At 53.2% G+C, this 27,969-nt stretch overlaps 1 protein-coding gene across 1 annotated transcript; it reads right to left on the reverse strand.

The window, feature by feature from the left end:
* Positions 1 to 337: 337 nt before the first annotated feature.
* ERBB2 (erb-b2 receptor tyrosine kinase 2) lies at positions 338 to 27,969 on the reverse strand. Its single transcript, XM_066263726.1, has 27 exons — positions 27,615 to 27,969; positions 20,078 to 20,229; positions 18,981 to 19,194; positions 17,674 to 17,808; positions 17,316 to 17,384; positions 17,014 to 17,129; positions 16,744 to 16,885; positions 16,042 to 16,161; positions 15,590 to 15,716; positions 11,941 to 12,014; positions 11,759 to 11,849; positions 11,335 to 11,534; positions 10,865 to 10,997; positions 10,691 to 10,781; positions 9,738 to 9,898; positions 6,452 to 6,499; positions 5,011 to 5,149; positions 4,801 to 4,923; positions 4,415 to 4,513; positions 3,949 to 4,134; positions 3,684 to 3,839; positions 3,500 to 3,575; positions 3,043 to 3,189; positions 2,281 to 2,378; positions 1,898 to 2,086; positions 1,369 to 1,615; positions 338 to 1,240 (listed from the first exon to the last, which is right to left on the reverse strand). The coding sequence occupies exons 1-27, from the start codon at positions 27,685 to 27,687 to the stop codon at positions 888 to 890; spliced, it is 3,759 nt and encodes a 1,252-aa protein (XP_066119823.1). The 5' UTR covers positions 27,688 to 27,969; the 3' UTR covers positions 338 to 887.

Raw genomic sequence — 27,969 nt, forward strand, 5'->3', positions numbered from 1 at the left:
AAAGGCACATATGGGAGTTGATGCTTCCTGCTCCTCCCCCTTCTCTCTCTCTCTCTCTCTCTCACTCCTCTCTCTCTAAAAATCAATAAATAAAATAAAATAAAAAATAAAATAAAAGTACTGGTGCCTGGGTTCCACCCTCACCATTAAAAAAAAAAAAAAAAAGATTGCTAGTTATTCCGTCCAGGAAAAGATGAGTTCAGAGGTGAGCAGTAAGGGATGACAGAGCTACCCCCAGACATATGCTAGTACCCAGCTGTTTTCCAAAATATATTTGCAGATGGAAAAAGTAGGTGTGGAGAAGGGACATCCCTTTCCCAAACCCAGGGACCACCCCTTGTTCCACAATACCCACTCTCTGTATTTCATCTTTCTTTAAAAAAACACAAAAAGTATACATCAAAACAAAAAAACACTCTGTACAAGGGCTAGACTGGGGCACTGCTGCTGCTCCAATTTTCCTGGGAGCAGAGCTGAGACTCAGAGACAGTCTCTGAATGGATTGCTTTTGTCCTAGACACTCTCTTTGGGCCTCTTCCCGTCCTAGGCCCGGCTTCCCTAAGCCCTTCAGTGCAAGGGATCTGGAAGACAGCCAGGCTGGGCTGCTCCCAAGGTTGAGATTGTGGCTATGGCATCCAGTGGACCCTAGAGTCTGCTGAGACAGGACTCCAAATTAATGAAGACTTCCTTCCCACAGCTGTCTCTTTTTCCAACCAGGCTGGGCCTGTCTTAGCCACCTGGGAATTGGAATAGGAAGGTTCCTGGCATGGCAGGTTCCACTGGATGTGGTCCAAGGGTCCTCTCTCCCTGTGTCGTCCTGACACAAGCCAGAAGTCAGGCCTCCCCCAGTCCATTCAGCAGGGCCACAGCGGACTTGGCCTTTTGGGTCACACTGGCACATCCAGACCCAGGTACTCCGGGTTTTCGGCTGTAGGGGTCCCTTCAAAGGTGCTGGGTGGAGAGCCCCGCTCTGATGGGTTCTGGTCCCAATAATAGAGGTTGTCGAAGGCTGGGCTGAAGGCTGGAGGAGGGTGGAGCTGAGGGGCAGCCCTGCCACGGGGTGCCAAATACTCATGGTTCTCCACAGCACCCCCAAAGGCAAAAACGTCTTTGACAACCCCATTCTTCCCAGGGGAGAGAGTCTTGGGCCTTTCCAGAGTAGCACCTGCAGGCCGAGGAGGCAGAGGGCCCTCGAGGGGTGAGGGGGGCTTCGGGCAAACCTCTGGCTGGTTCACGTATTCTGAAAGGGCAAGAGAAGGGGGCTTGTTAGGGAAAGGAACCCGTGTACCCTAGCTACTACCACAGCCTCCAAGTGGGTCCCCAACTCTCCCACCTCCCAATCTCTCAGCTAAGACCTGGACTGCATACCTGGCTGGGGGCTGCAGGTCAGGGGGGCAACATAGCCATCAGTCTCAGGGGGCAGGAGCGCCGTGGGATCCTCACTGTACCGCTGTAGAGGGCTGGGGTCGTGTGGGGGGAGGGTCTGCAGCCCCTTGGCTGCCCCCACTCCCAAGTCGCCATCAAACACATCAGAGCCCGCCCCTTCTGATGGTGCCAGTGGGGACTTGGGGGGCTCCTCCTCAGCGGGCTCCAGTGCCAGCTCACCGCCACCACTCTGGGGACAAGAGAGAAGGTCATGATGGGGTTCATTCATGGGTTTGAGATAGAGACCATGGGAGATGACAGGGTCACAGGAGATAACCAAGTCACCCTGGGGTATGGCACAGTCACCATGGGGAGAATGAGGTCATGGGTTGGAAGACAGTAGGGGTCCTTAAAGGAAAATTGGATCTTCACGAGAGGTGGTGGTTGGGAGGGACATCAGAGAAAGAGATCCTGGTGCATTGGGGTCAGGAGAGGAAACCACACCCACCACAGTGTGACCAAGGACACTGACCCTGGTAGATGAGCTGCGATGCCTTAGGTGGGCCGTGCCCCCAGCACTCGGGGCAGGGTCTGGGCAGAAGAAGCCTTGCTGAGGTACCAGGTACTCCTCAGCATCCACCAGGTCCCCCATATCGTCATCCTCCAGCAGTGATCGGTAGAAGGTGCTGTCCAAGGGACTGGCAGGGCCCAAGTCCTCGTTCTGGGGAGAAGGGAGACAGCTTGGCGGCCTCTCCCCAGCCCAGTGCTCAGCCTCCTGAGGAGGGCTCAGGAAGGTACAAGAGGCATGATGAGTCAGGCAAGGGCTGGGCTTGGCAGCCTGGGACCCAGGAGTCATCTCCCTTTCCACCCTCTGCAGAAGAGTGCTTAGTCATAAGCAGGGATACGGTCTAGTACCTGGATGACCACAAAGCGCTGGGGGTCCCTGGCCATGCGGGAGAATTCAGCCACCAAATCCCGGAACCGAGGCCGACATTCAGAGTCAATCATCCAGCCTGGGGGCGGGAGAAAGTTCAGCATGGCAGTTCCAGTGGCAGCCTGTGGGGCCCCGCCCCCTCCCGTTCCAAGCCCTTAGTGGGTGACAAGAGCCCTTAGTGGGTGATTAGTCCAAAGCCCTTAGGTGGGTGACAAGAGACAAAAACTTTGAGAATATCTTTAAGTTTGCCCTTTTTATTTTGCATATAAGTCTCTTTCTAGCTGCTCCTCTGGTGCTGTGAAGGGAAGTGAGACTTTTTTTTTTTTTTTGAGACAGAGAAGGACAGAGGGGGGACAGACACAGGAAGGGAGAGAGATGAGAAGCATCAATTCTTTGTTGTGGCTCCTTAGTTCATTGATTGCTTTCTCATATGTGCCTTGATGGGGGTGGGGGGGCTACAGCAGAGTGAGTGACCCCTTGTTCAAGCCAGCGACCATGGAGTCGTGTCTATGATCCCATGCTCAAGTTGGCAACTCTGGGGTTTTGAACCTGGTCCTCTGCGTCCCAGTCTGACACTCTATCCACTGCACCACCGTCTGGTCACTCTGAAGTACGACTCTTGCAGCTCCTTGAACCATGCCAGGGCCCCTGGGTCCATATACATCCTGCTTTCAACCCTTGACAGACCCCTCCACCCAGGACCTCCCACCCCTCCAAGCAGCCAGCACAGCTCAACCACACACATTTGACCATGATCATGTAGACATCGATGGTGCAGATGGGGGGCTGAGGCAGTCGTTCCCCCTTCTCCAGCAGGTCAGGGATCTCCCGGGCTGGGATCCCATCGTAAGGTTTGGCCCCAAAAGTCATCAGCTCCCATACAGTCACACCTGGGGCAGAAACAGGGTTGAGATGGAGGCAACAGAAGGAGTTTTAGGGTACAAGCCCCAAAGGCTCTGTCCGAGAGCCTGGCATCATGGGGGAGCGAGGGGAGGTGTGTGCCGCTAACGGGCAGGAACTACTTTCAGTCTTTCCCCAATCCCTGGAACATGTACAGAGCCTGACAGATGAAGGCTGGCAGCCACTCCCTTCCATCCCACATATATGTTGAAGTATCTTCATTCGTTCTCCTCCTTTCACCTACATCCCCACCATGGATAGGACCACGAGGAGTCCCGTCCCAACCTCCCCACCACGTACCGTAGCTCCACACATCACTTTGGTGGGTGAACCGTCGGCGGAGAATGGACTCCAACGCCATCCACTTGATGGGCACCTGGGAGAGCAGAGAAGACCTTGAACTAGGTGTGTCAGGGGATGGCCACTCTCAGAGTTCTCCCAGGGCCCAGACCCCACCTAGCCTTGCTCCGCTCCCTCCTCTAACCTTGCCCCCATCTGCGTGGTACTCCGTCTCATCAATGTCCAGGAGCCGAGCCAGCCCAAAATCTGTGATCTTGACATGGTTGGGACTCTTGACCAGCACGTTCCGGGCAGCTAGGTCCCTGTGCACGAGCCGCACGTCCTCCAGGTAGCTCATGCCCTGGGATTGGAGGCATCCTTGTTGATCGTGCTCTGGCCACACTCTCCCAGAACGGAGACAGGCTTGCTCCCAAAGGCACCCATGGAGCCCAGCCCTCCACAGTGCATACCTTGGCAATCTGTACACACCAGTTCAGCAGGTCCTGGGAGCCCAGGCGCCCCCGGTGTTCCCGGACATGGTCTAGGAGGCAGCCATAGGGCATAAGCTGTGTCACCAGCTGTACCGTGGAGGTCAGACAGATGCCCAGGAGGCGTGACACATACGGGGAGCCCACACCAGCCATCACATATGCTTCCTGGGGGCAAGGGTACACACTCAGAGGGTGTGGGAGACCACAAACCCCAACCGCCACCTGCCCCTCCTAAGGGCCAACGTGTGACTGGGGACCCTCACTGGATCCAACCCTATCCAACACAAACCAGAGCCAGAGCCTACAGACTGGGGAGGTTAAAGGTTGAGGTTTGGGAATAACACAAAGTATCTCCTCAAATTCCAGTGAAGAGGGAGCCTCGAGCCCAGACCTGTAACCAGGGGTCCCTGCTGTGTTCCTGGCTGGAGAGGGTGGAGGAGCTTACATCCAAGATTTCTTTGTTGGCTTTGGGAGATGTATTTTCCCTCAACACTTTGATGGCCACTGGGATTTTCACATTCTCCCCATCGGGGATCCAGATGCCCTGGGTAGAAGAAGGAAGACATGAGCAGGAGACAGGCCGACCAGATCAAAACGCAGCCATCCAGAAAGTCATTGCTTGTGTTCCCCACCCTTGAGCCAACCGCACAATTTAGCAACAACCTCACTGTGTAGCCCTACTACCTTTCCCCTTGTTCTAGCCTCTGTAACTACCCTACCAAATGTCAGTACCCCTAGCTCTGGGCTGCCTTCCCCAGCCCCAGCAGAACCCTTGGCCACACACGGACACATCCTCTGGGACCACCCGCCCCGTTTGGCCCCTTTCCTGACCTTGTAGACTGTGCCAAAAGCTCCGGATCCAAGCACCTTCACCTTCCTCAGCTCCGTCTCTTTGAGGATCCGCATCTGAGCCTGGTTGGGCATTGCTCCACTAGGTGTCAGTGGCTCCACCAGCTGCGGAGAGGGGGTGAACCTGCGTCGGTGCCTGGGGGGCTGGGCTGTCGCCCCCAGGCAGGTGGGGAAGCCCTCAGGCCGCCTCACCTCGGTTTCCTGCAGCAGCCTCCGCATCGTGTACTTCCGGATCTTCTGCCGCCGCCTCCTGATTAGGATACCGAGCACTGTCCCCATAACCATGAACAGCAGAATGCCCACCACAGTGGCGATGATGGATGTCACCGGGCTGCAGACGGAAGCCAAGGTCAGGGACTGGGGACCAGTCTTGGGTAGAAGGTATGGAGGGGCCCCATGGAGAGGCATGAAGGTCACTGGCGTTTGGAAAGGAAATGTGGAAGGGTGACCCATAGGCTTCTGTCCCCTCTTTGCTCTTTTAAAACCTCCCTTGGCTCACTACTGCCTCCAGGATCAAGTCCAAACTCCTTGCTGGGCATTCAAAGCTCTCTCTAACCACATCTCCAAATTTCCTGTGCTCCTACCCATGGCTCTAGCCCAGGATTCTCAAACTTCCTGACAAAAATCACCAACAAGCTTGTGAAAACGCACACGTCTGGAGCCCCACCCCGAAAGGTTCTGACTGTGGTGATGGGGTGGGGCCCAGGAATGTGTACCCATTGATTCTGATGTTCTAGCCAAATCGTCACCCACAGGTCATGATTTTCCACACCTCTCTGTTACCTCTGCCTAGACCACCACTTCTCCATGGGATCACCTTTCAAGACTCACCCTGGAATAGATGGCATGCTGCGTGTTGACGCTGACTACACCATGACCCTCCTTGACCCCGCCCTTGCTTAGCCAAGGGCTGGCACATTGCAGACCTCTAATGAATGCTTGTTTCACAGATAAATGATTGCCTAGGACATACTCCAATGTTCTTCTCCCCAAAGCTCCCCACTGCCCAGAAGCCAAGTCCAGCCTGTGGCCTGGTGGTGTGGGAGGGCCGGTGATCCCAAGACCCAGCCCAAACCTGACTCAGACTTCACACTTACTCCCTTCTCTGTGCTTACTTAACAGGGCCTCACACCAGAACCTTCAAGCACACGTGTCCTAGATTTTTCCAACCTTCTCCCACGCCACCACTTGGTTGCCTTCCTCCTTATGCAAATGACATACCTGTCCCTCATGAGGCCTGGCTCAAATGCCACCTCCTCCTTGAAGCCTCCCTTCACCCCATTAAGAATTCATCATTCCCTTCTTCTGCGCTGTAGCCGCAACTTTCTTCTCAATCTTCCTGGAGTCCCAGGGGATTGAATGCTGCCTGTGTCCCTTACGAGACATCTAGCTACGCAAGGGCAGGAGATGCTGGGTGTCTTTGCCATCATTTCCTGTGCCCACCCCACAGGCATCCTGAGCGGGTCCTCTATCCACCACTTGTTGAAGCGAATTGGAAGGAGAATCAACAGTAGAAGAATGGGCAGAGAAGGGACATGTGTCATGGAAAGAGACCCCTCCCCTTTGGCAGTGGCCACCCAGGGGCCAGTGGGGAGCGAAGGGCAGTGTGGGGCATGTTCTGGGGCAAGCTGACCTGGCTCTCTGCTCGGCTGGGCAGCCCTTGTCATCCAGGTCCACGCAGCTGCAGGAGAGAGAGTCCTGTCAACAAGGCTGGGAACCAGCTCCTGGGCGCACGCCAGCCTCACAGCAACCCCGGAGAGGTAGGTGTGGCTATGTTATTATCCCCATCTGACAAAGGCAGAAACTGGGCTCAAGGTCACCAGTGATCTTTCCCCCACCCCACAAGAGAATCCCTTCTAGCCTGCAACCCCACGCCCTCTGCTGCCTTGCATCTCCCTGTGGTGTGCCCGGTGGGGGCATTCAAAGGAGCACGAGTCCAGAAGCTTGGCCCTTCCCTCCGCGGAAGAAAGCCAGGGTAGTAACGGCACGACTACTGCAGAGGACAGTTGGCAACACCTATGAAATAATGTCTGTGACACGGCAGTTCCTCTCTCAGGATGTACCCTAAAATGCCAACTCTAGGGGGCATGTATAAGATGCCCACTTGTACATGGACTTCAAGTGCAATAAACTGCAAAAAAAAGAAAAAAAGAGAGAGTGAGAAAAGAAACACACTCAACCTCTATCCCTTAAACAAGGCGTGGTTGACTAATACTACATCCAACTTTCCCCCTGTGGTCTCTGCCCGTGCTGCAGTGGCCCGTGCTGCAGTGGCCTGGACAAGCCCCAGCTACATGTGGTTGTGGACTTTGGACAGAGGCAATGCCAGGAAAACTGGAAAGCAGGGCATCCCTGGCCTTCCTGAAGAGCAGAAACTAGTGGCTGGGGGACAGTCTGTGCATGGAGTGTTCAGGTGCCTTCACCTGAGTGCGAGCCTGCCTCCCTCCAGACTCGAGATGTCTGACAGGCAGCCCTGTGACACCAAGATAAGTAATCCCATCTATGTCAATATTCTGCAGGACATGTGGTGACATGGGATATTAACAACATTTACTGTATATTGACTAGGTTCCAGAACTGCTAATAAATTCATTCTACATATCCCTTAAAAAAAATAATAATAATACATCCATACTATAGCTTGAGCAGTTTAAAGAAAACTAGGAGGTAAAGAAAAAATGAAAACAAAACTAGGAGGTAGATCCACGTGCATTCACAAGGAAGGACTTCCAAGACAGAGTGGCAGAGGGGTGGGGAGGGCACAAAGTGCAGAACAACACTCGAGCGTGATCCCGTTCACAATAACAGATGCACACACAAACCAAAACTGAGGCCCTGGCTGCGGAGCTCAGTTGGTTAGAACGTTGTCTCGACGCCAAGGTTGCAGGTTTGATCCCTGCTCAGGGGACATACATATAAGAACCAACCAATGAAGGCATAAATAAGTGGAACAACAAATTGTCTCTCCCTCTCTCTCTCCCTCCTTCCCCCTTTCTAAAAATCAATAAATAAATTTAAAAATTAAAAAGATTTTTAAAAAAAACAAAAACAGCCCAAAACTGATTATATGAGTTGAACTCTATGAAACTGCTGTTTCCTGACCATTTTTTAAAATTTTTATTTACTCATTTTAGAGAGGAAAGAGAGTGAGAAAGAGAGAGAAAGAGAAAGAGAGAGAGAGAGAGAGAAAGGGAGAAGGAGCAGGAAGCATCAACTCCCATATGTGCCTTGACCAGACAAGTGCAGGGTTTTGAACCGGCGACCTCAGTGTTCCAGGTCGATGCTTTATCCACTGTGCCACCACAGGTCAGGCCAAGCTGGTGAGCTTTTTGGTCAAACCAGATGAGCCCACGCTCAAACTGGCGACCTCGGGGTCTTGAACCTGGGCCCTCCGCATCGCGGTCCAATGCTCTATCCACTGCGCCACCACCTGGTCAGGCTCTTGACCATTTTTTGATCTACATAAACAACAATCTCAAATGACTCAACCTAATATAAATGTAGTATGTTTATGTGAATGTGTAGAAAAGCCTGGAAGGGTGCACACACCAGAGTGAATTTAGTGGTTCTCCCCAGGGAGGGGCGGGGAACGAAAGGGCATGTTTGCTTTACAATATTTATACTTTGATATTGCTGAAAGTGTTTATCACAAGGATGTATTCACCTATCTCATGTATAATTAAAGACAACTGTTTGAAAAAAATAGAAAGAATACCGGTAGATCACCGTGTTAGGACATGAAAAAAACATTTCAAGACTCTGTTGCCTGACCAGGCGGTGGCGCAGTGGATAGAGCGTCGGACTGGGATGCGGAAGGACCCAGGTTCGAGACCCTGAGGTCGCCAGCTTGAGCGTGGGCTCATCTGGCTTGAACAAAGCTCACCAGCTAGGACCCAAGGTCGCTGGCTCAGGCAAGGGGTTACTCAGTCTGCTGAAGGCCCATGGTCAAGGCACGTATGAGAAAGCAATCAATGAACAACTAAAGTGTTGCAACGAAAAACTGATGATTGATGCTTCACATCTCTCTGCTCCTGTCTGTCCCTATCTATCCTTCTCTCTGACTCTCTCTCTGTCTCTGTAATAAAAAAAAAATTTTTTTAATTTTTAAAAATCAATCAATGAACAATTAAGGAGCCATAACAAAGAATTGATGTTTCTCATCTCTCTCCCTTCCTGTCTGTCTGCCCCTATCCCTCTCTCAGACTCTCTCTGTCTCTGTCACACAAAAAAAACCCCCAAAAAACCAAAAACTGGAGAATGATAATATATACTGCTCACAAAAATTAGGGGATATTTCAAAACGAAGTGATAAAATATCCCCTAATTTTTGTGAGCAGTGTATATATTAACACATATATTACATGTTATAATGTTAGAATACAGATAAAAACTGGAAAGGATAACATGTTATAATAAGATATATGTAAGCATGTGCACAGATAAAACAAGAAAAATATGACATTATTAACAGTGAGGATAGAACTGCTAAACATTAATTAATATATATATATTCTTTTTTTTTTAAAGGAAAAATGAGAAGCATCAACTTATAGTTGTATCACTTTAGTTGTTCACTGATTGTTTCTCATCTGTGCCTTGACTGGGGGAGGGGGAACTCCAGCTGAGCCAGTGACCCCTTGCTCAAGCCAAAGACCCTGTGCTCAAGCTGGTGACTTCAGGGTTTCAAACCTGGGACCTCAGTGTCCCAAGTCGATGCTCTATCCACTGCACCACCACCGGTCAGGCTGTATTTTATGCTTTAATAAAAATTTTAACATCTTCCTTTTATGATCAGACAAAAAAAGATGAAAAATTAAGTCTCAGGGTAAACAGAGGCAGAGCTGACTCCCCTTTATAACGCCGCAGAGAGGCTCCCGGAACAAAGCCCTCGTTTTCACAGAAAAGGCCCTCAGACTCACGAGTGGGTGCAGTTGATGGGGCATGGCTGGCACGTGCCCTCCTCATCTGGGAACTTCCAGATGGGCATGAAGGAAAGGTCAGGTTTCACACCACTGGGGCATCGAGCCACACAGAAGGGGGAGTCCTTGTAGTGTGCGCAGGCCACACACTGGTCAGCCTCCTAGGAAGAGAGGAAGGGTTTGTGAGGGGCTGGCAGCAGGATCAGGCCCCTGGGTCCCCTTCAAGCTTCCCACTGCACTCAGCAGTACTTTTCACGCTGTTCCTGAGCCACCTAGACCCGCTGTGTCTACTGCCCCCGCTCTTCACCCAGGTCCCCCCACCACTGCAAAGCCTCATCCCTGGTCTGGGGGCTTCAGATGAAGACCTGGAAGTCTAGGAAGGGAGTTCACTACTTAACAGTATAACAGTGAGTCATAATAACTCACCTGTAGAAAGTCTTTCCCATGCTCACACACTGTGCCAAACCCAGTTTACGTTAATTCTTACTACACCCTCATGAGGAAGATACTCATATAGTATGCTATTCATTTTACAAATGAGCTTGACAGTAGGACATGGATTTGAATCCAAGTAGTCTGATGCTGAACCCCACGAGTCTAACCACCTTGGCACAGCCACAGCCAAGAGGCTTCCCAGGGCTGCTGCACAGTCTGAAGGGCCTCAGGGTCCACTCCACAACCCAGGCCCCAGCATCGGAGCTGTCTTCCACCTCCTGCGGCCCCACCTCCTGCGATCAGGTCTGAGCTCAGGGCTCTTCCCACGTGTTTCGCCGGATCTGGCCAGATCCCCGGCAATCCACCCCAACCCAATTCTTCGTTCTAGCACCTTAGTTGTTAGTTGATTGCTTTCTCATATGTGCCTTGACCGGGAGTGGGGGGCCAGATGGCTACAGCAGACTCCCAACCCAGCCTTGCTTCCCTCCACCCCAGCTCTGAGCCCACCAGCAACTTACCGATCCTAAGCAGGTCACTGTACCATTCTGGGGCTGACACTCGGGGTGGCATGGCAGACAGTACCGATCCCTCACATACTCCCTAGGGAGCCTGTCAGAAGGGAGGGCTGGTTAGGGAGTCTGGAAGGAGCCTCTGTGCACCCCTCCGGCCACCCTCTACTCTGCCCCACATACCCCTGCAGGACTCGGCACTCCTCCACGCACTCCTGGCCCCGAAGGAACTGGCTGCAGTTAACGCACTGGGTGGGCCCTGGGCCCCAGCAGTGCCCGTGGGCGCACAGTGGGTAGCAGGCCAGGCCCTCACCCACTGCAGTGAGAAGGAAGAGGTCAGAAGGGACTCTTAGGGAATGCTCAGGTCTACGTGAAGCAGGGAGGAGGCTGTGGGGAGGGTTCTGGGTTGGAGGGAAGGGACTAGGGCCTGAACAACGCAGGGAGCAAAGAATTCTAAGGTTCCAGGGACAGAGACGAAAGGGAAGGAAGGGATGCCAAGGCAGCAAGGCAGGACTCAGCTAGAAGTCATGCCAAGAGGTCAGGCCAGCCAGAGTTGTGTCAAGAATGGCGCACGAGGGACAAGCGGTCTGCACCAGTCCCAGACCTCCTGCATGCTGGCAGACGGGAGCGGGCAGCACTGGGCTCCGTCTTACCACACTGGTCGTCCGGCCGGTTGGCACTGTGCAGCAGGGCCTGGTGAGGGTTTCGAAAGAGCTGGTCCCAGGGCACCGTGTGTACAAAGCAGAGGTGGATGTTGTGGTGGACAAGGGCCAGCCCACTGCCCAGTTCCCGCAGCGAGCGCAGCCCCAGCCATCTGATGCCCAGGCCTTGCAGAGCCAGCGAGTAGGCACCACTGTGGGAGAGGAGTGCTCAGCTGCAGGGTGGGCCGCACATTACTGACCCCTCCCTGGCCAGCCAAGGGCTGCCTTCACCCTCCTCCTGTCCCCGGCACACTGTGTAAGCTCCCATAGAAACGCTGCTGCTGGAGGCCCTGGGTGACGGGGAACACGAGGACCCACCACACCCAAAGCTCCTCCCAGGCCTCCCCCCGCCGGGCTCCCTACTCCAGGTACTCACTCATGCAGGACTCGTCCCCGGATTACTCGCAGGTTCTGGAAGACGCTGAGGTCAGGCAGGCTGTCTGGCCACGCCGAGATGTACAGGTAGCCTGCAGGCACAGGGTGAGGAGGCTAGAGAGCGGGAACAGGATGAGGACCACCCCGAGCCCCTTCAGATCAGGATGCAGAGGCAGAGCCCACCTGTGATCTCCTCCAGGGTCTCAAACACTCTGAGCTGCGCAGGCTGTAGGGGTGCTGTGCTGGAGGCCGGGTCCCTAGAAGAGGAGAGGAGTCAGCAAGGCAGGGAAGAGGGTGAGCGCGACCCCCAGGACCGGCCCTGCCACCCTCCACACCCTCCCCTCTATTAATAATTTCACTTCAACCCTTCCCTCAGCCCGCCTGTTCCCACCCTGAGCTCAAAGCCCACGCCCTAGTTTGGCAGGATTATCAAAACAGTATTAATATCCTTTGATCTAGAAATTCCTCTAGGAATGTGGCCTGGAGACACTGCCCCGAGGCATGTACAAGGCAGAACTGTAAGAGCGAAAACTGGAAACCACCTAAACACCCATCAGTGAAGAGGGGGCTGTTAAATGTAACCCTGATCTGTCCAGACTACAGAAAGAGCTAACATCCAGGAGCACTTAGTATGTGCCAGGTGCTCTTCCAACAGCTTAAGCATGTTAACTCACTCAAACTTTATAACCACTTTATGAGGTTAGAATAATGTTCTAATTTTTTTTATTGATTTTAGAGACCGAGAAAGGCAGACAGAGAGAGAGAGAAACATCTATTGGCTTTTTTTTTTAATGTATTGAGTTTTAAATTTTATTTATTTATTTATTTATTTATTTATTTATTTATTTATTTAGTGACAGTGACAGTCAGAGAGAGGGACAGACAGAAAGGGAGAGAGATGAGAAGCATCAATTCTTCGTTGCAGCACCTTAGTTGTTAGTTGATTGCTTTCTCATATGTGCCTTGACCGGGAGTGGGGGGCCAGATGGCTACAGCAGACTCAGTGACTCCTTGCTCGAGCCAGCGACCTTGGGCTCAAGCTGGTGAGCTTTGCTCAAACCAGATGAGCCCACGCTCTAGCTGGCGACCTTGGGGTCTCGAACCTGGGTCCTCCACATCCCAGTCCGCTGCTCTGTCCACTGTGCCATCGCCTGGTCAGGCGAGAAACATCTATTTGTTATTCTATTTAATTATGCATTCATTGGTTGGGTCTTATATGTACCCTGATTGGGGATCAAACCTGCAACCTTGGCTGACACTCTAAACAACAGAGCACCCAGCCTGGGCCAAGGTTGACACTACATTTTATTTTTTAAATTATTTATTTATTTATTTTTAGTGAGCGAAGGGGAGGCAGAGAGCTGGGATCCACCTGGAAAGCCCCCTAGGGGGTGATACTCTGCCCATATGAGGCCCTTGCTCTGTTGCTCAGCAACCAAGTCTTTTTTTTTTTTTTTTTAAGCGCCTGAGGCAGAGGCCATGGAGCCATCCTCAGCACCTGAGGCCAACTCACTGAAACCAATTGAACCATGGCTGCAGGACCGGAAGAGAGAGAAAGGGTAGAGAAGCAGATGGTCACTTCTCCTGTGTGCCCTGGCCGGGAATCGAACCGGGACATCTACACACCAGCTGATGCCCTACCACTAAGCCAACCAACCAAGGCTAGACTACATTTTAAAGATGAGGGAACTAAGGCACAGTAAGGTCACATGACCAGTAAGTGGTAGAGCCAGGTTTCAAACCCAGGCAGTCTGGCTCCTCCTGCTCTACAGCACTTGAAAGAATGAGGTAGAGGCCCTGGCCGGTTGGCTCAGTGGTAGAGCATCAGCCTGGCGTGCGGAAATCCCGGGTTCGATTCCCGGCCAGGGCACACAGGAGAGGCGCCCATCTGCTTCTCCACCCCTCCCCCTCTCCTTCCTCTCTGTCTCTCTCTTCCCCTCCCGCAGCCAAGGCTCCATTGGAGCAAAGTTGGCCCAGACGCTGGGGATGGCTCCATGGCCTCTGCCTCAGGCACTAGAGTGGCTCTGGTCACAACAGAGCGACGCCCTGGAGGGGCAGAGCATCGCCCCCTGGTGGGCATGCCGGGTGGATCCCGGAGGTCCGGTGCATGCGGGAGTCTGACTGCCTCCCCATTTCAGCTTCAGAAAAATACCAAATAATAATAATAATAATAATAATAAAAATAAGGCCTGACCTGTGGTGGCGCAGTGGATCAAGCGTCAACCTGGAAATGCTGAGGTCACCGGTTTGAAACCCTGGGCTTGTCTGGTCAAGGTACATATGGGAGTTGATGCTTCTAGCTCCTCCCCCCCTTCTCTGTCTCTCCTCTCTCTCTCTCTCTGTCTCTCCCTCTCCTCTCTAAAATGAATAAATTAAAAATAAAGAAAGAAAGAAAGAATGAGGTAGAGCCATCACCATCAGCTCCCCAAAGGGACAGACAATACTCCCAGTATGCTCCCATTTACATAAACCACCCTTCCCAGCAGAATTACTAAAACTACGTTTCCCTGTGCCTGTCAGTGTGCGTATAAATGGTCTGGAAGAAGACACACGGCCTGTTAACAGTGGTCTCCTCTGGAAAGGGGAGTAAACACGGAAGAAGTATTGAAAGGAAATTTCTCCTTTTTACTGAACTAGAACTCACATACAGTAAAATGCACAGATTTTTACTATGTACTTTTATAAGCTTTGACAAAAGCTCCACCACCCCAATCAATATACAGAACATTCCCATCATCCCCAAAATTTCCTGTGTCACCACCTTCCAGTCCCCCCATCCCAGGGCAGCCACTGTTCTGACTGCTGTCACTAGGGTGGTCATGTTGGTCTAGAGCAGGGGTAGTCAACCTTTTTATACCTACCGCCCACTTTTGTCTTTATTTTTTTCTATTTTTTAAATATTTTACTTTTATTGAATCCAGAGAGAGGAAGGGGGGCAAGGGGGAGACAGAAGCATCAATCTGTTTCTGTATGTGCCCCGGCCAAGGACTGAACCAGCCACCTCTGCATTGCAGGACAGTGCTCCAGCCAAGCGGGCCATCCAGCCAGGGCTCTACCACCCACTTTTGTATCTGTTAGTAGTAAAATTTTCTAACCGCCCACCGGTTTCACAGTAATGGTGATTTATAAAGTAGGGAAGTAACTTTACTTTATAAAATTTATAAAGCAGAGTTACAGCAAGTTAAAGCATATAATAATAATTACTTACCAAGTACTTTATGTTGGAATTTCGCTAAGTTTGGCAGAATAAATCTTTATAAAACAACTTACTATAGTTAAATCTATCTTTTTATTTATACTTTGGTTGCCCCGCTACCGCCCACTATGAAAGCTGGAACGCCCACTAGTGAGCCATAGGGACCAGGTTGACCACCACTGCTCTAGAGCTTCACCTAAAAGGAATCAGACAGTGTGGACTCTTGTCTGACTTATTTTACTTAACATAATGTTTTTACGACTCAGGTATGTGTATCAGTTTGTTTCTTTTTGTTGCTGAGAATTTCATTGTATTGATAGACCGTATATTCCTTCAACTGTTGATACACATTTGTGTTATTTCCAGTTTGGAACTATTATGAATAAAGCTACTACTATTAACTTAATCTGGATAGCTTGACCTCCATATACATACATATTCACAGATAACATGTCATTTATGGAAATAACCATCCCTTCCAGAAGTCTCTGCTTCCTCTGGCCTCCCACCTGCTTCCTCTGAATTCTTGCCCCCCCCCCTCCAAGATGCTGCCACTTCTGGGTCTTCAGGAATCAGGAACTGCCCTGATAATTATCTTAGACCATTGTGCCCACCCTTAACTCTGAATATCCTTACCCCTCAAAACTCTCTGGCAGAAATGCCAGGCTCCCAAAGATCTTCTTGCAGCCGGCAAACTCCTGGATATTGGCACTGGTGACTGCCCGCACCTCCCGCAGGTGTTCCATGCCCAGACCATAGCACACTGTGGGGAGTGGGGCAAGTGGGGGAGGGGCCGCCGCAGCCCCTGCACCGGGACCGACCAGCCCCTACACGGAACTCCAGGAACTCATACTCCTGGGCCCTGTCCACAGTCCCCTCCAAGGGCCACATGCCCCCTCACCGCACTAGCAAGATACAGGGGAACTTGGGAGACCGATCTGGGGAGGGACAGGGGCACAGTCAGTGGGAGACAAGGACTGAGTCCCAGCAGGGTCTGAGGAGTGGTGGGACCGCGGGCTAGGCCTAGGCCAGGCTGGGTGTGCAGAGGAACAGGAACTGGAGCCTGGTCCGGCAGGGTGGAGCCGTACCTCGGGCGCAGGGCTTGCTGCATTTCTCACACCGCTGCGTTCCATCCTCAGCTGTCACCTCTTGGTTGTTTGGGGGACAGACCAAGGTGCAGGATCCCACATCCGTTGACAGGTAGTTGTCTGAGGAGACCAGGATCGTGTGTCCACATTCCCCAACCCCTCACGCCCCACCATGACTAGGGCCACTATGACCAGGTAATATAATAAGAATGACATCAACTAGTACTGAAATGCCCCTACAATAGGTCTGAGCATTTAACGTTCATTTACTCCTTACAACAGAATTACGTGCTGGTTTTCTGTTTGCCAAGGGGAAACTGAAGCACAATTTTATGTAAATTACCCAAGGTCATTGTGCTAGTGAGTGGAGGAGGCAAGATTTGAACTCATTCAAACTTTATAACCACCTTATGAGGCTGGCACTATTATTGACCCATCATAGAGATAAGGGAACTGAGACACAGTAAGGTCACATGACCAATTAGTGGTAGAGCCAGGCAGACTAGCTCCTAGGCCTGGGCCCTTAGCTTCTACTCTTTGCTGCTGCCATGTGCTCCAACCCTGTTAGAAGAACGGCAGCTCGACGGGAACCGTTATGACCAGCTCTCCAAAGCCAGGGACAGGCCACACTCACAGTACGCCCCCGTTTACATAAACCTCCCCAGCAAAATTACTAATACTATGTTTCTCCCTGCTACTCACAGGGACAGGTGGTCACACAGCTGGCACCAAAGGTGTAACGGCCCTCAGGGTTTGGCATGGACTCAAAGGTATCCGTATTGTAGGTGACCAGGGCTGGGCAGTGCAGCTCACAGATGCCACTGTGGTTGAAGTGGAGGCAGGCCTGGGGGAAGAGGAAGCTGATGGTCACTGAGCTGTTTTTCCCTGAAAACATGCCAGGGGCAACCAGGCAGTACCAGGAGGGGTGCCCTTCCCTTGCTCCCCGAGGGGTGGGATGCAGTGGGCACATACCAGGCAATCAGAGTGCTTGGGGCCCGTGCAGCCGGCAGCACACTGCTCGTGGCAGCAGTCGGTGGGCAGCGGGCCCTTGCAGCGGGCACACCCACCAGCACACACAGTTTGAGTCACTGTCAGGCAAAGGGCAGGATAAGGGCTGGGTGGCTGCCCGGGCAGCAGACCCTCACCGGCATCACCTTCTGGGGAAGATGCCCCGCCCCAGGGAACACACTGGAGGCCTGGTAATCCGCCCCTCCCACGGGACCTTCATTCCAGCCAGCCCTGTCCCCCAGATCCTGTGCCTCCCTAACACTCACAGCTCTGACAATCCTTGGAACTCTCTCCCCAGCAGCGGGAGGCTTTACAAGCTGCAGAACAGGGCTGGCCTGGGGAGAGGACAGAGGGACAGTGAGCGAGGCGGAGACCGGGGCAGAACACACAGTGAGGGTGAGACCCAGGCAAGCAAAGGGCACTCCAAAAACAAGAGGCACGCAGAGAGAAACAAGAAACAGGGAGACGGGCCAGAGGGCCAGAGATGAAGAGACAGAGAGATGGCAGGAGGGCCCAAGAAAGGAAATGGGTGCTGTAAATGCAGGGGGGGGGGGGTCAGCAGGAGCTTGGGGAGGGGGCTGTCTGAGGAAGAAGAGGCTGCAGGCAGGGAAGCGCATGGCTTACAGGCCCGCGACCGGTTGGTGTCTATCAGCATGAGGGCCAGCTGGTTTTTCTTGTGGAAGATGTCCTTCCACAAAATCGTGTCCTGGTGGCAGAGCTGGGGGTTCCGCTGGATCAAGACCCCTCCTTTCAGGATCTCTGTGGGACAGGCAATAAGCAGGGGCTTTGTTCCTATCTGTCTGTCAAATCCTGCTCCCCCCACACTCTAAAAGAGCAGCAGGCTCCTTAAACACACCCCTGGCTCCCCAGAGAACAGAGAAGACACTTTTAGCATCTTTTAGCTCTACCAATATCACCCCACACACACACACACACATGAACCACTGAGATCCCGCAAGGGGTGAGTTGTCCGTGTCGGTCCAGATGCCCCCATCACTCTCCTCTCCTCCCACCTCTCCTAGGTGCACACTGAGTGTTGGTTGAAAGAGAGACTCTGGAGTCTGAAACCCAGCCTCACCACCAACTAGCTGTGTAACCTTGAGCAAGTCGCTTATCCTCTGCAAACCTGTTTTCTCATCTGTGAAATGAGGATAACATGAAGGCTTCCCTGCAAGATTATATAGCATGACTCAAATAGAATCAGGCACAAAAGCCCCTGGCACACAGGGTCTGGGACACTGTCGGCCCCAGGGCAATCACGTACAGTTACACGGGCTGTTCACTGCACATGTGTTCTCCGCCAAGAAAGTGGGCAAAACCCTCCAGCATGCTAATTATCAAACTGTGTGGGCTGGAACAAGCTGTGACTTCCTGGGAAGAAGGGAATCTTTTTAAAATCCTTACAAGGGCACCTTTCCTAGCTCCACCTGCGTCCATCCAAAAGGGATGCAAGTTCTTTTCTTTTTTTTTCTTTTTTTTTTTTTCTGAAGCTGGAAACGGGGAGGCAGTCAGACAGACTCCCACATGCGCCTGACCGGGATCCACCCAGCACGCCCACCAGGGGGCGATGCTCTGCCCATCCGGGGCGTCGCTCTGTTGCAACTAGAGCCATTCTAGTGCCTGAGGCAGAGGCCACAGAGCCATCCTCAGCGCCCGGGGCCAACTATGCTCCAATGGAGCCTTGGCTGCAGGAGGGGAAGAGAGAGACAGAGAGGAAGGAGAGGGGGAGGGGTGGAGAAGCAGATGGGCACTTCTCCTGTGTGCCCTGGCCGGGAATCGAACCCGGGACTCCTGCACGCCAGGCCGATGTTCTACTACTGAGCCAACTGGCCAGGGAGGATGCAAGTTCTAATTCACACAAAGCCTGCCCATGGCTAGCAGTGGCCCTGGTCCATTCTCAATAACCAGGTTTCAAGGATAATGATGACCACCTGTGAGGCTTCGCAGCTGCAGCTCCCGCAGCCCTCCTGGGGCAGCCCCTGCAATATGGGTGGCACTGTCCAGCGGGTCTCCATTGTCCAGCACGGCCAAGGCATAGTTGTCCTCAAAGAGCTGGGTGCCTCGTATGATTCGCAGCCTCTGCAGTGGGACCTGCCTCACCTGGTTGTGAGCGAAGAGCACGTAACCCTGCACTTCCTGGATGTCCTGGGAGGGCACAGGGTAGGGCGGGGCTGAGGCAGGCCTGGGTCCTAGAACATTACCAGCCTCCAAGGGCTCCCTGGGGTTACTCAGCGCTTGGGGATTTGGGGCAAGGCCCCCATCCACTGAGCAGTCCTGCTCTTTCCTGTGTAAAATGAAAATCAAGGCCACTCCCCACCTCCCCGAACCAAATTCCTGTCCGATCAAGAAGGGTAACGGTGGGGGGAACACTCTGTAAGTTGTAAGCAAATGCCTCACCCTCTCTGCATCTCAGATTCTTTATCTGTAAAAGGAAAGGCCTGGACCAGATGACATCTGAGCATTGCCTACGTGACCCCACTCCAGGGCGCCATGGAAACAGCCCAGAAGCGTTGTTTCCATTCTCCTCGGTTCCTGGCTCATGACCCTTTCACATACATTTCCCATTTTATCTTCAAAATGGGTCCCCTCGGGGAGGCAAAGCATGGCTGTTGCTCCCAGTATGCAGATGAGGGAGCTGAGACTCAGTGAAGCCAAAAACCTAGTCTACATTCACATGGCTGTGAGTGGCAGAACTGGAACCCGTATCTCCCACCAGCCTTCTCACTGCTCCGAGTGGCAGAGGGACAGTGGCTGGGAGGTTGGACGCGGAGGTGATCATGCTGGCAAGAAAGCAAAAATTTAGCCAAGGAGCAGATGCATTCCACCTATAGATATCCACGGCCAACTACACCCTAGAGAGGGAATCAACTGGTCTTGCACTGAAAAGGACAGGGGTTAAACATCAGAAAGGACTTCTGGTTGGAAAACCACGAGAGAGGAAATATTGGCCCCTTCTACCACCCACGTAGAAGCAGAGGGCTCAGCCCAGCTGAAGGCAGGGACCAGCTGGGCTGCCCATGGCTCTCACCTCTAGGAAAAAGAGGCTGGCATTGGCCGGCAGGTAGGTGAGCTCCAGGTTACCCTGCACCACCTGACAGCCTTGGTAGAGGCGGCGGAGCATGTCCAGGTGGGTCTCGAGACTGGCTGGGAGCTGCAGCTTCATGTCTGTGCCGGTGCACACTGGCAGGAAGGGGGAGAGGGTCAGCGGGCGCTGTCCAGGGGGTTTCTCCCCTGCCCCCCTCCGCCCCGCTGCCTCCTCCACACTCCCTCCCCAGAGTCATGCTGTCTTGGACAGCAAGGACCCCTCCTCCCATGTCCCTTGCACGCAGAAGGTGCAACAACAAAACAAAGGTTACAGGTTTGGAGAGAAGAAGGAAACCAGGGGAGAGGCTCCTTCTGACTCGACCCGACCCGTCCTGAGCCTCCGGAGGGGCCCTGCTGTGCCAGCCCTGGGGAGCCTGCCCGCCCAGTCCAGGGGGTTGGCTAACAAAGAAAGCCTCTCTTTGTCCCGAAGCCACAACGGAGGGCCAAGGGGTAAAAAATCCCCCAAGTGAGGTGATGATGAATCACGAACCCTGTGGATACCCCCTGTCCCTCTCCCAAGAAAACAAACTCGGGGTATTCTCCCCACCCCATTCCAACACCACCCACGTGCCAACCTCCTGGCAACAGATACCCACCCCCGCAATGCCACCCAGAAAGTGAGGAAGGAGGGTCAGCTGGAGTCATAGCAGGGGCATGAGCCCACCGGGGGCCAGGCCACTGCAGGGACCTCTGGAATTCCCCCAGGCAGAGACAAGGAGCGTCAGACCCCACTATGGGCATCCGGACCCAGCCTGCAGATCCTGGGCCAGAATGATGCCTACTCCAGAGGTTCCTACTCTGGTACCTCACCCTTGCCACCTCCTCAGGGCAAGACTCCAGAAGCAGCTGGCAGAACTTATGCCACGAAACTCCTGCCACAAGAGCACTACGTCAGCCCTGTGCTACCTGCCCGGTGCCAACGACCAGCCTAGGGACATCAAGATGAACTGCCTGCCCCCTGGCCCACCTGGACCCCAGCTGGGTGTGCCTGGGACCAGAAGTGCCCATAAAGTCCAGAAATATAGATGGGGTAAATTACCCCTGGTAAGGGGGCACTGGGGGCAGCAGCTGGCACAATGCCTGCAACGCCTGCCAGCAGGGGGAGATTAAAGTGTCTAGTTGAACTCGTTTTTCTGCTCTGGTGAGAAGATGAATCACCTGGTGCGTCTTGCCCAGGAGGGGGGGGGGACGGAGGGCACCCCCAGGTACACAGGCTCACAGGTGCCTGAGCCTGAGCTGCCTGGATTCTTCTTGGTCCCCAGTCCACCTCCCACTGACTACGTGCAGATTCAGGGGAAAGCACAGTGGCTGACCTCACGTCTGACACCAGGGTTCCTGCTCTCCCAGCACATAGGAGCTGGAGGTCAAATCCCCAGAAAGTGCATAATAAAGATACCGCAGGACTCCAGAAAGCTGGGGAAAGGCTTGTGGGGCAAGCTGCCACCTCCCCTCCCCCCAGCCCTGCTTTGTGGGCCTCCTAGTAACACCCAGAGTGGTCTCTCTGTTCCCAGCCCTTTGGGCAGATAGGAAGGAAGCAAACAGGGAGAAAAGGGAGGGCCCAGAAATAGAATCAAGGGTCCCTCCCTCCAAGACTCCCAAAAGAAACAGGAGCCGGGGGTGGCAGGCCAGGCCCAAAATAACGCCTGCTGCCAGGCCCTCCCCCGGCCTGGGCAGCTTCAGCTGCTTTGTAGGCACAGCTGTCTCCAGGCCAGACCCCAAGGCCCTGGCCCAAGCCCGGGAAAGGGACCAGCAGAGCTGGGGCAGGGGCTGTCTCCACCCCCTGCAGCCCTGTGCTGCTTCCAACGGACACCAGCTGTGGCAGCCAAGCAGTAGGAAAACAACAACAATGGAGCACTGCGGGCAGCTGCATGAACTGAGGGCCTACTGTGTGCTCAGCAGGCACTCTGGGTGGAGCTCCATGACATCCTGCAGAGGCGGGGACTGAGACCTCTATTTGCAAAGAAGGAAGTGAGGCTGACGGGGGTTTTTCTCTCAACTTGATAAAGCCTATAAGAAGCAGGATTAGAACTTGTCTGTCTGACTTCAGGTTCCAAATTTCTTCCACCAGGCCTAACTGCACACACACATTCACCCCACACCCCGCACAAACTTAAACACAGCCCGACTCTACGATGCCACCGAAAAACATTACAAACACTGGGCAGGGCAGAGAGGCTGGGCTGGGCAGGGGAAGCAGAAAGAGTAGGAGCCCTGCCCCATTAGTGCATTTGTTTGTGGCCCATTTAAGTCTTAAGACTTTTTTTTGTTTTGTTTTGTTTTTATATTTATTATTTATTTATTAATTTTACAGAGGGGGAGAGAGAGAGAGGGAGGGAGGGAGATGGGGAGGAGCAGGAAGCATCAACTCCCATATGTGCTTTGACCACACAGGGCAGGGTTTCGAACCGGCGACCTCAGCATTCCACGTCCACGCGTTATCCACTGCGCCACCACAGGTCAGGCTTAAGACGTTTTAAGTGTTTAAAATAGGTGGCAAGATTTGTGCCCTGAGCCCTGGCTGGATAGCTCTGTTGGTTATAGCATCATGCCCAGAAGCACAGAGGTCACTGGTTCGATTCCTGGTCAGGGCACATACAAGAACAGATCGATGTTCCCATCTCTCTCTCCCTCTCTCTCTCTCTCTCCTCTCTCTAGCATCACTGAAAAAAGAAAAAGAAATGCCTGACTAGGCCATGGCGCAGTGGATAGAGCGTTGGGCTGGGATGTGGAGGACCCAGGTTCGAGACCCTGAGGTCGCCAGCTTGAGCGCGAACTCATCTGGTTTGAGCAAAGCTCAACAGCTTGGACCCAAGCTCGCTGGCTTGAGCAAGGGACTCGGTCTGCTGTAGCCCCACGGTCAAGGCACATATGAGAAAGCAATCAATGAACAACTAAGGTGTCGCAACGAAAAACTGATGATTGATGCTTCTCATCTCTCTCTGTTCCTATCTGTCTGTCCCTCTCTTTGACTCTCTCTCTGTCTCTGAAAAAAAAAGAAAAAAAAGAAATAAAGAAATTGGTACCCTAAGACCCAGTCTCAGTGAGATGAAGGCTTGTGGGCTAATCTCACACCAACCTGACATGAAGCCAAAAAGACCTTTTAAAAAATATTTTATTTTATTGATTAGAGAGAAAAGGGGGGAGAGAGGGAGAGAAGGAGGGAGGGAGGGAGGGAGGGAGGGAGGGAGAGAGAGAGAGAGAGAGAGAGAGGGATTTGTTGTTCTACTTATCTATGCATTCATTGCTCGACTCTTGTATGTGCCCTGACCAGGGATGGAACCTGCATCCTGGGTGTATCCTGAAGATGCTCCAACCAACTGAGCTACCTAGCCAGGGCCAGAAGGCCTTCTTGATACCTCCCTTGCTTCCACCCCCCCTTCATCATGACCCTCCCTCCATACCTCCTCCTACTCCCCAACCTCCTCACCAGTCCCCACCTTTGGTCCCATATCCACCCGCCCCGTTGATTTTCTTGGGCAGGTAGAAAGTCGTGTTCCATACAGGGGAGCCTTTGTTTCCAGGATGCCTGCCCCTTAGGAGCTACAGTTAGAACCGGGCACACAGTGAGCATTGGGTGTTTGCTGGATGAATGAAAGAATGAATGAAGTCCAATCAAGAGTCTCCAAACCAAAAAGGTCTAGTTGAGGTCACGGTGTCCATCCCACTGCTGAGAAGCTGGACACAGTCCCTATTTCATGTCCCTCCAACTATCCTTCAGTGGTCAGGATTTGGTCTCAGCTCTGGGGGTGCTCTCAAATGGGTCCTCTCCGCCCCACCAGCTTTCAGGCCCAGCTGTTTCTCTTGCTCACCAGTATGAAAGCCAATACTTCCTTTGGTTTCCATGAACACCACCTGCATCCCCAAAGCTCACCTCCCAGACCCAAGCAACCACACACTTGTTGTATCAGGCAGATGGGGGCCTAGGCTCAGGATCATCAGACCAGAACCCTACTGGGCCTCTCACTGTGACACTGAGCAAGTCCCGGACTCCAGGGTACCAGGGTAAAGGCCAAAGCACCTCTATGCCCAGCAGTGTTTGTCACTTAGTAGGTACTCAATGAATATTTACCAACCTGAACTTGGCTACCAGGAGGGAATAATAAAATAGTAACAACTCTTCCTCTCTGTAGAGAAGTTAAATGACATAATGAATCAAAAAGTAGTCTGTAAACATGACAAGGCTTTGTAAACAGAGCTGGGGCAACACAAACATTGACTAGAGCTCTCCTACTCCTTGAGAAAGAGCACACCCCTCCCCCTACTTCCACTCTCTTCCGGTAGATGGGAAAGGTGGCCTAGCAAAAGATGGAGGTGCCACCGCTGAGGGGCTTCCCACAGGCAGAAAGCAGGGCTCTCTTTTCAGATCATTCCAGCAGCCAGTGGCAAGCACAAATACCTGGGCCCTACACCAGCTGCATACCCCCCACACTATTCCTCTTGCTTCTAATCCAGTTGTCTCCTTCCCCACAGCCCTGCAGTTTCCCACTGGCTATATCACCCCACTCTTTCCAAGTCCCCTGCCATGCCAGGAGGACCCAGGAAGGCAGACACAAGGTGGACAGGGAGAGATGACTCCAAAGCCAAGAGGGGATCAGAGGTGTGTGGTGGGGTGCCCAGCTCAGCCCCTTCTTATACCCTAGATAAGGAAGGTCATTCACCTGAGTAACAGAGTAGCGTCTCTACCCTAGTCTGGCCACCTGGCTGCCCCTGAGGCTTTGCTCGGCCCATTCCTATTAAATGGAATAAGACTGATCAACTCCTAATACCTCCTTATTAGAGTCCAAAAATGCCCTGGACATTATTGGGTGGCTGGGAAACCTTGGATAAGTCGCTTCATTTCTTTGAACTTCAGTTTTCTTCCCTGTGCAGCTACTTCACAGGTTGTTGCAGAGATGAGAATGGAACTGTCTCTGGATGAGGACCCAGCACACAGGAAGCAGGCCGTACAGTTTTTAAAAGTTAAGGCAAAGGAAGTTCATATAGTAGGAGAATGGGTGATTCCCAACCAAGAGAAAAGAAAAAGTGCTTTGTATTTGGAATGCTATGTATTTTCTCTTTCTGCATTTGATCCTACCCATTCAATTGCTTTCTTTCTTTCTTTTTTTTTTTACAGAGGCAGAGAGAGGGATAGATAGGGACAGACAGATAAGAACAGAGAGAGATGAGAAGCATCAATCATCAGCTTTTTGTTGTGACACCTTAGTTGTTCATTGATTGCTTTCTCATATGTGCCTTGACCATGGGCCTTCAACAGACCGAGTAACCCCTTGCTCAAGCCAGCGAGCGACCTTGGGTCCAAGCTGGTGAGCTTTGCTCAAACCAGATGAACTCGCGCTCAAGCTGGAGACCTCGGGGTCTCAAACCTGGGTCCTCCGCATCCCAGTCCGACGCTCTATCCACTGCGCCACCGCCTGGTCAGGCCAACTGCTTTCTTATGAATATTAAAATGAGGTTAGTTTCTCTAAGTCTAGTAAAAAGAAGGAAGGGGAGTGTTGGGAGAATCATGCAGGAATTAAATGTGAGCTCTGCCAGATAATAAAGATGTGTTTGCTGCACTTTTACAAAACCTGGACCTGTACGAGAGTATCTTAGCAAAATCCTGGGTCTTCCCCCATCCCCCTCTCCCCACATTCCTATCTCAGCCTTCAGTTCTGGGATGTCATGGAGGTGGCTAGATGCAGCTGGGTGGGGTACCGCCATTTTCACCATTCTCTGTGCAACACACACACATCTCTCTCTGCACCCAGCAGAGCAGGTTGAAGAGTGAGGAAAACCCAAGGAGACCTGGTCATCAGAGAACGGACCCCTGCCCCTCAGATCCCAGCAAAGCAGAAAGCCAGCCATTCCTACCTGCTCAGCTCACAGGCCCAGGTGGGCGAGGAGGGCAGCACCTGGCCTGACAGCCCAGACTGGGAAACAGGGAAGGGAAGGATGGGCTCAAAGGAAAGGAGCCTTCTTCCTCAGAGGGAAGGCGCGGGGCCACCTCCCGCTGTTTACAACAGAGCTGGCCCAGCACCTAGACAGAGAGGGAGTTCCTGGAGAGGGCAGAGTTCAGCTGAGTCCCCAAGTCAGCAGAGTGACTGTTTAGCAACACAAAACCCAGACACACAAACACACAGACCACACAACTCAAGAACACCCTAGCATAGAGGCCCCTCAGATCCAGCAATGCTCTGACAGAGGGACCCTCTGGCAACACAGACAAGATGACAGCCACCCCTTCTCCTGACTCTGTGACCTATGGAGACCACCCACCACTCACAGAATGCTCTCATTGTGTCTTCCCCACAACCTGGTGATGCAGGGAACAGTGTTGCCCATGCTCAAGGTAGATTAACAGTGATTTCAAGTGAGTGGATGGAGGTCGCACTGCCTGGGGTCCAACCTGTATTCACTGTTTACTTGCGGCTCCTTGATCTCTTTAAACCCAGGTTTTCGCCTGGAAATGGGAATTCTAACTAGCAGAATTTCTTTCATAGGATGGTTCTGAGGATTAAAAGAGGGAACACACGCAAAATACCATGTGCAGTGCCTGGCTTACTGTTACTGCATACAGATGGACGGATGGGGCAGGACACACCTTTCTCCCCCATTACCCTTCTCCACACACAGCATGAGGGGAAAGGCTGGACAACCCAGACCTCTGCATACCCGATCTGGTCCTATCTCTAAGCCTTCGCCCATCCCCAGCCGCCAGGCATGGCTCCCGTACAACTCTCCCACTTCATGCCCCAGACCAGGAAACCCACCCTGCCGCCCATGCTCTCCAAAAGTCACAAAGCACACAGCCCCTGAGCTGGCCCTAAAGAAACTGTTCAAAACAAACGTGCCCCCCCTTCCCCCACTACAGTTGCGTGAGGCAATTTCGCGGTCCGACTGGCCACCGTCTCCTCCAGGCTCCGGCTGGACAGGTTACTTTCCCCACCTCCCCCCTCCACACCCCGATCTTGCCTGAAGCAGAAGTCACTAAACCCAATCGGCCGAAGAGGGGCGGGGAGGGGGGCGGGGGGACCAGCGCAGGAGGGACCCCCGAGGAATCCAGCCCAGTCCAGTCCGGAGGCGGAGGCTGCCAACTGGAAAGGCTTTGAGAAAGCTCGAGGGGGCTCAAGAAGGGGGAACGGACACACACACACACACACACACGCACCGTGCGCGCACACACGCACGCACCCTTTACGGAAAACTTTCTGAACAATTTCAGAGAACTTTTTTGACAAGTACCGGAGCCGTCGCGGAATCTGGAAAGAGCTGTTTCTTGAATGGGACATCGAGAAGCGCTTCGGGGTAATTGTCCCCGCTCTGCCCCACCTTCTTTTGCCCCCTCCCCGCCGAGGACCCGCGGCTCCGAGCGCCTGGACTGTTCGAAACTTCGGGTCGGGAACCTCGTACGGCCGCCTCTGCCTCGCCTGCCCGAGGATTTCGGCGGAGGTCCCAGGCTGCGGGGTCCCGTCGCGGTTCCTTGCCCTCCACCCTAGACTCACCTTGGGTGCCCGCGGCTCCGGGGGGCAGGAGGGCGAGGAGGAGCCCCCAGCGGTACCAGGCCGCCAGCTCCATTGTCCTCACTGCGGCTCCGGCCCCATGGCTCCAGCTGGACCAGGCTGGGGGGCTGGCCGGTGAGCGGCGGGCGCTCGGCGGCGAAAGGGCTCCCCCGTTAAGGGGCGGGCGGCTGCCTCGGGGGGGACTCTTGTCGGTTCTCTGGGCACGATGGAGGGGAATCTCAGCTCCACAACTTCATTCTTGTACTTCCTCGAGGCAGCCCTCCTCCTACACCTCCTCCTCCTCCTGTGATTGGGAGCCAGCGCGCTCACAGCTCGCCCCCACCCCACCCCCTCCAAC

This window comes from Saccopteryx bilineata, chromosome 2 (assembly GCF_036850765.1).
Source record: "Saccopteryx bilineata isolate mSacBil1 chromosome 2, mSacBil1_pri_phased_curated, whole genome shotgun sequence".
Taxonomy (NCBI): Eukaryota; Metazoa; Chordata; class Mammalia; order Chiroptera; family Emballonuridae; genus Saccopteryx; species Saccopteryx bilineata.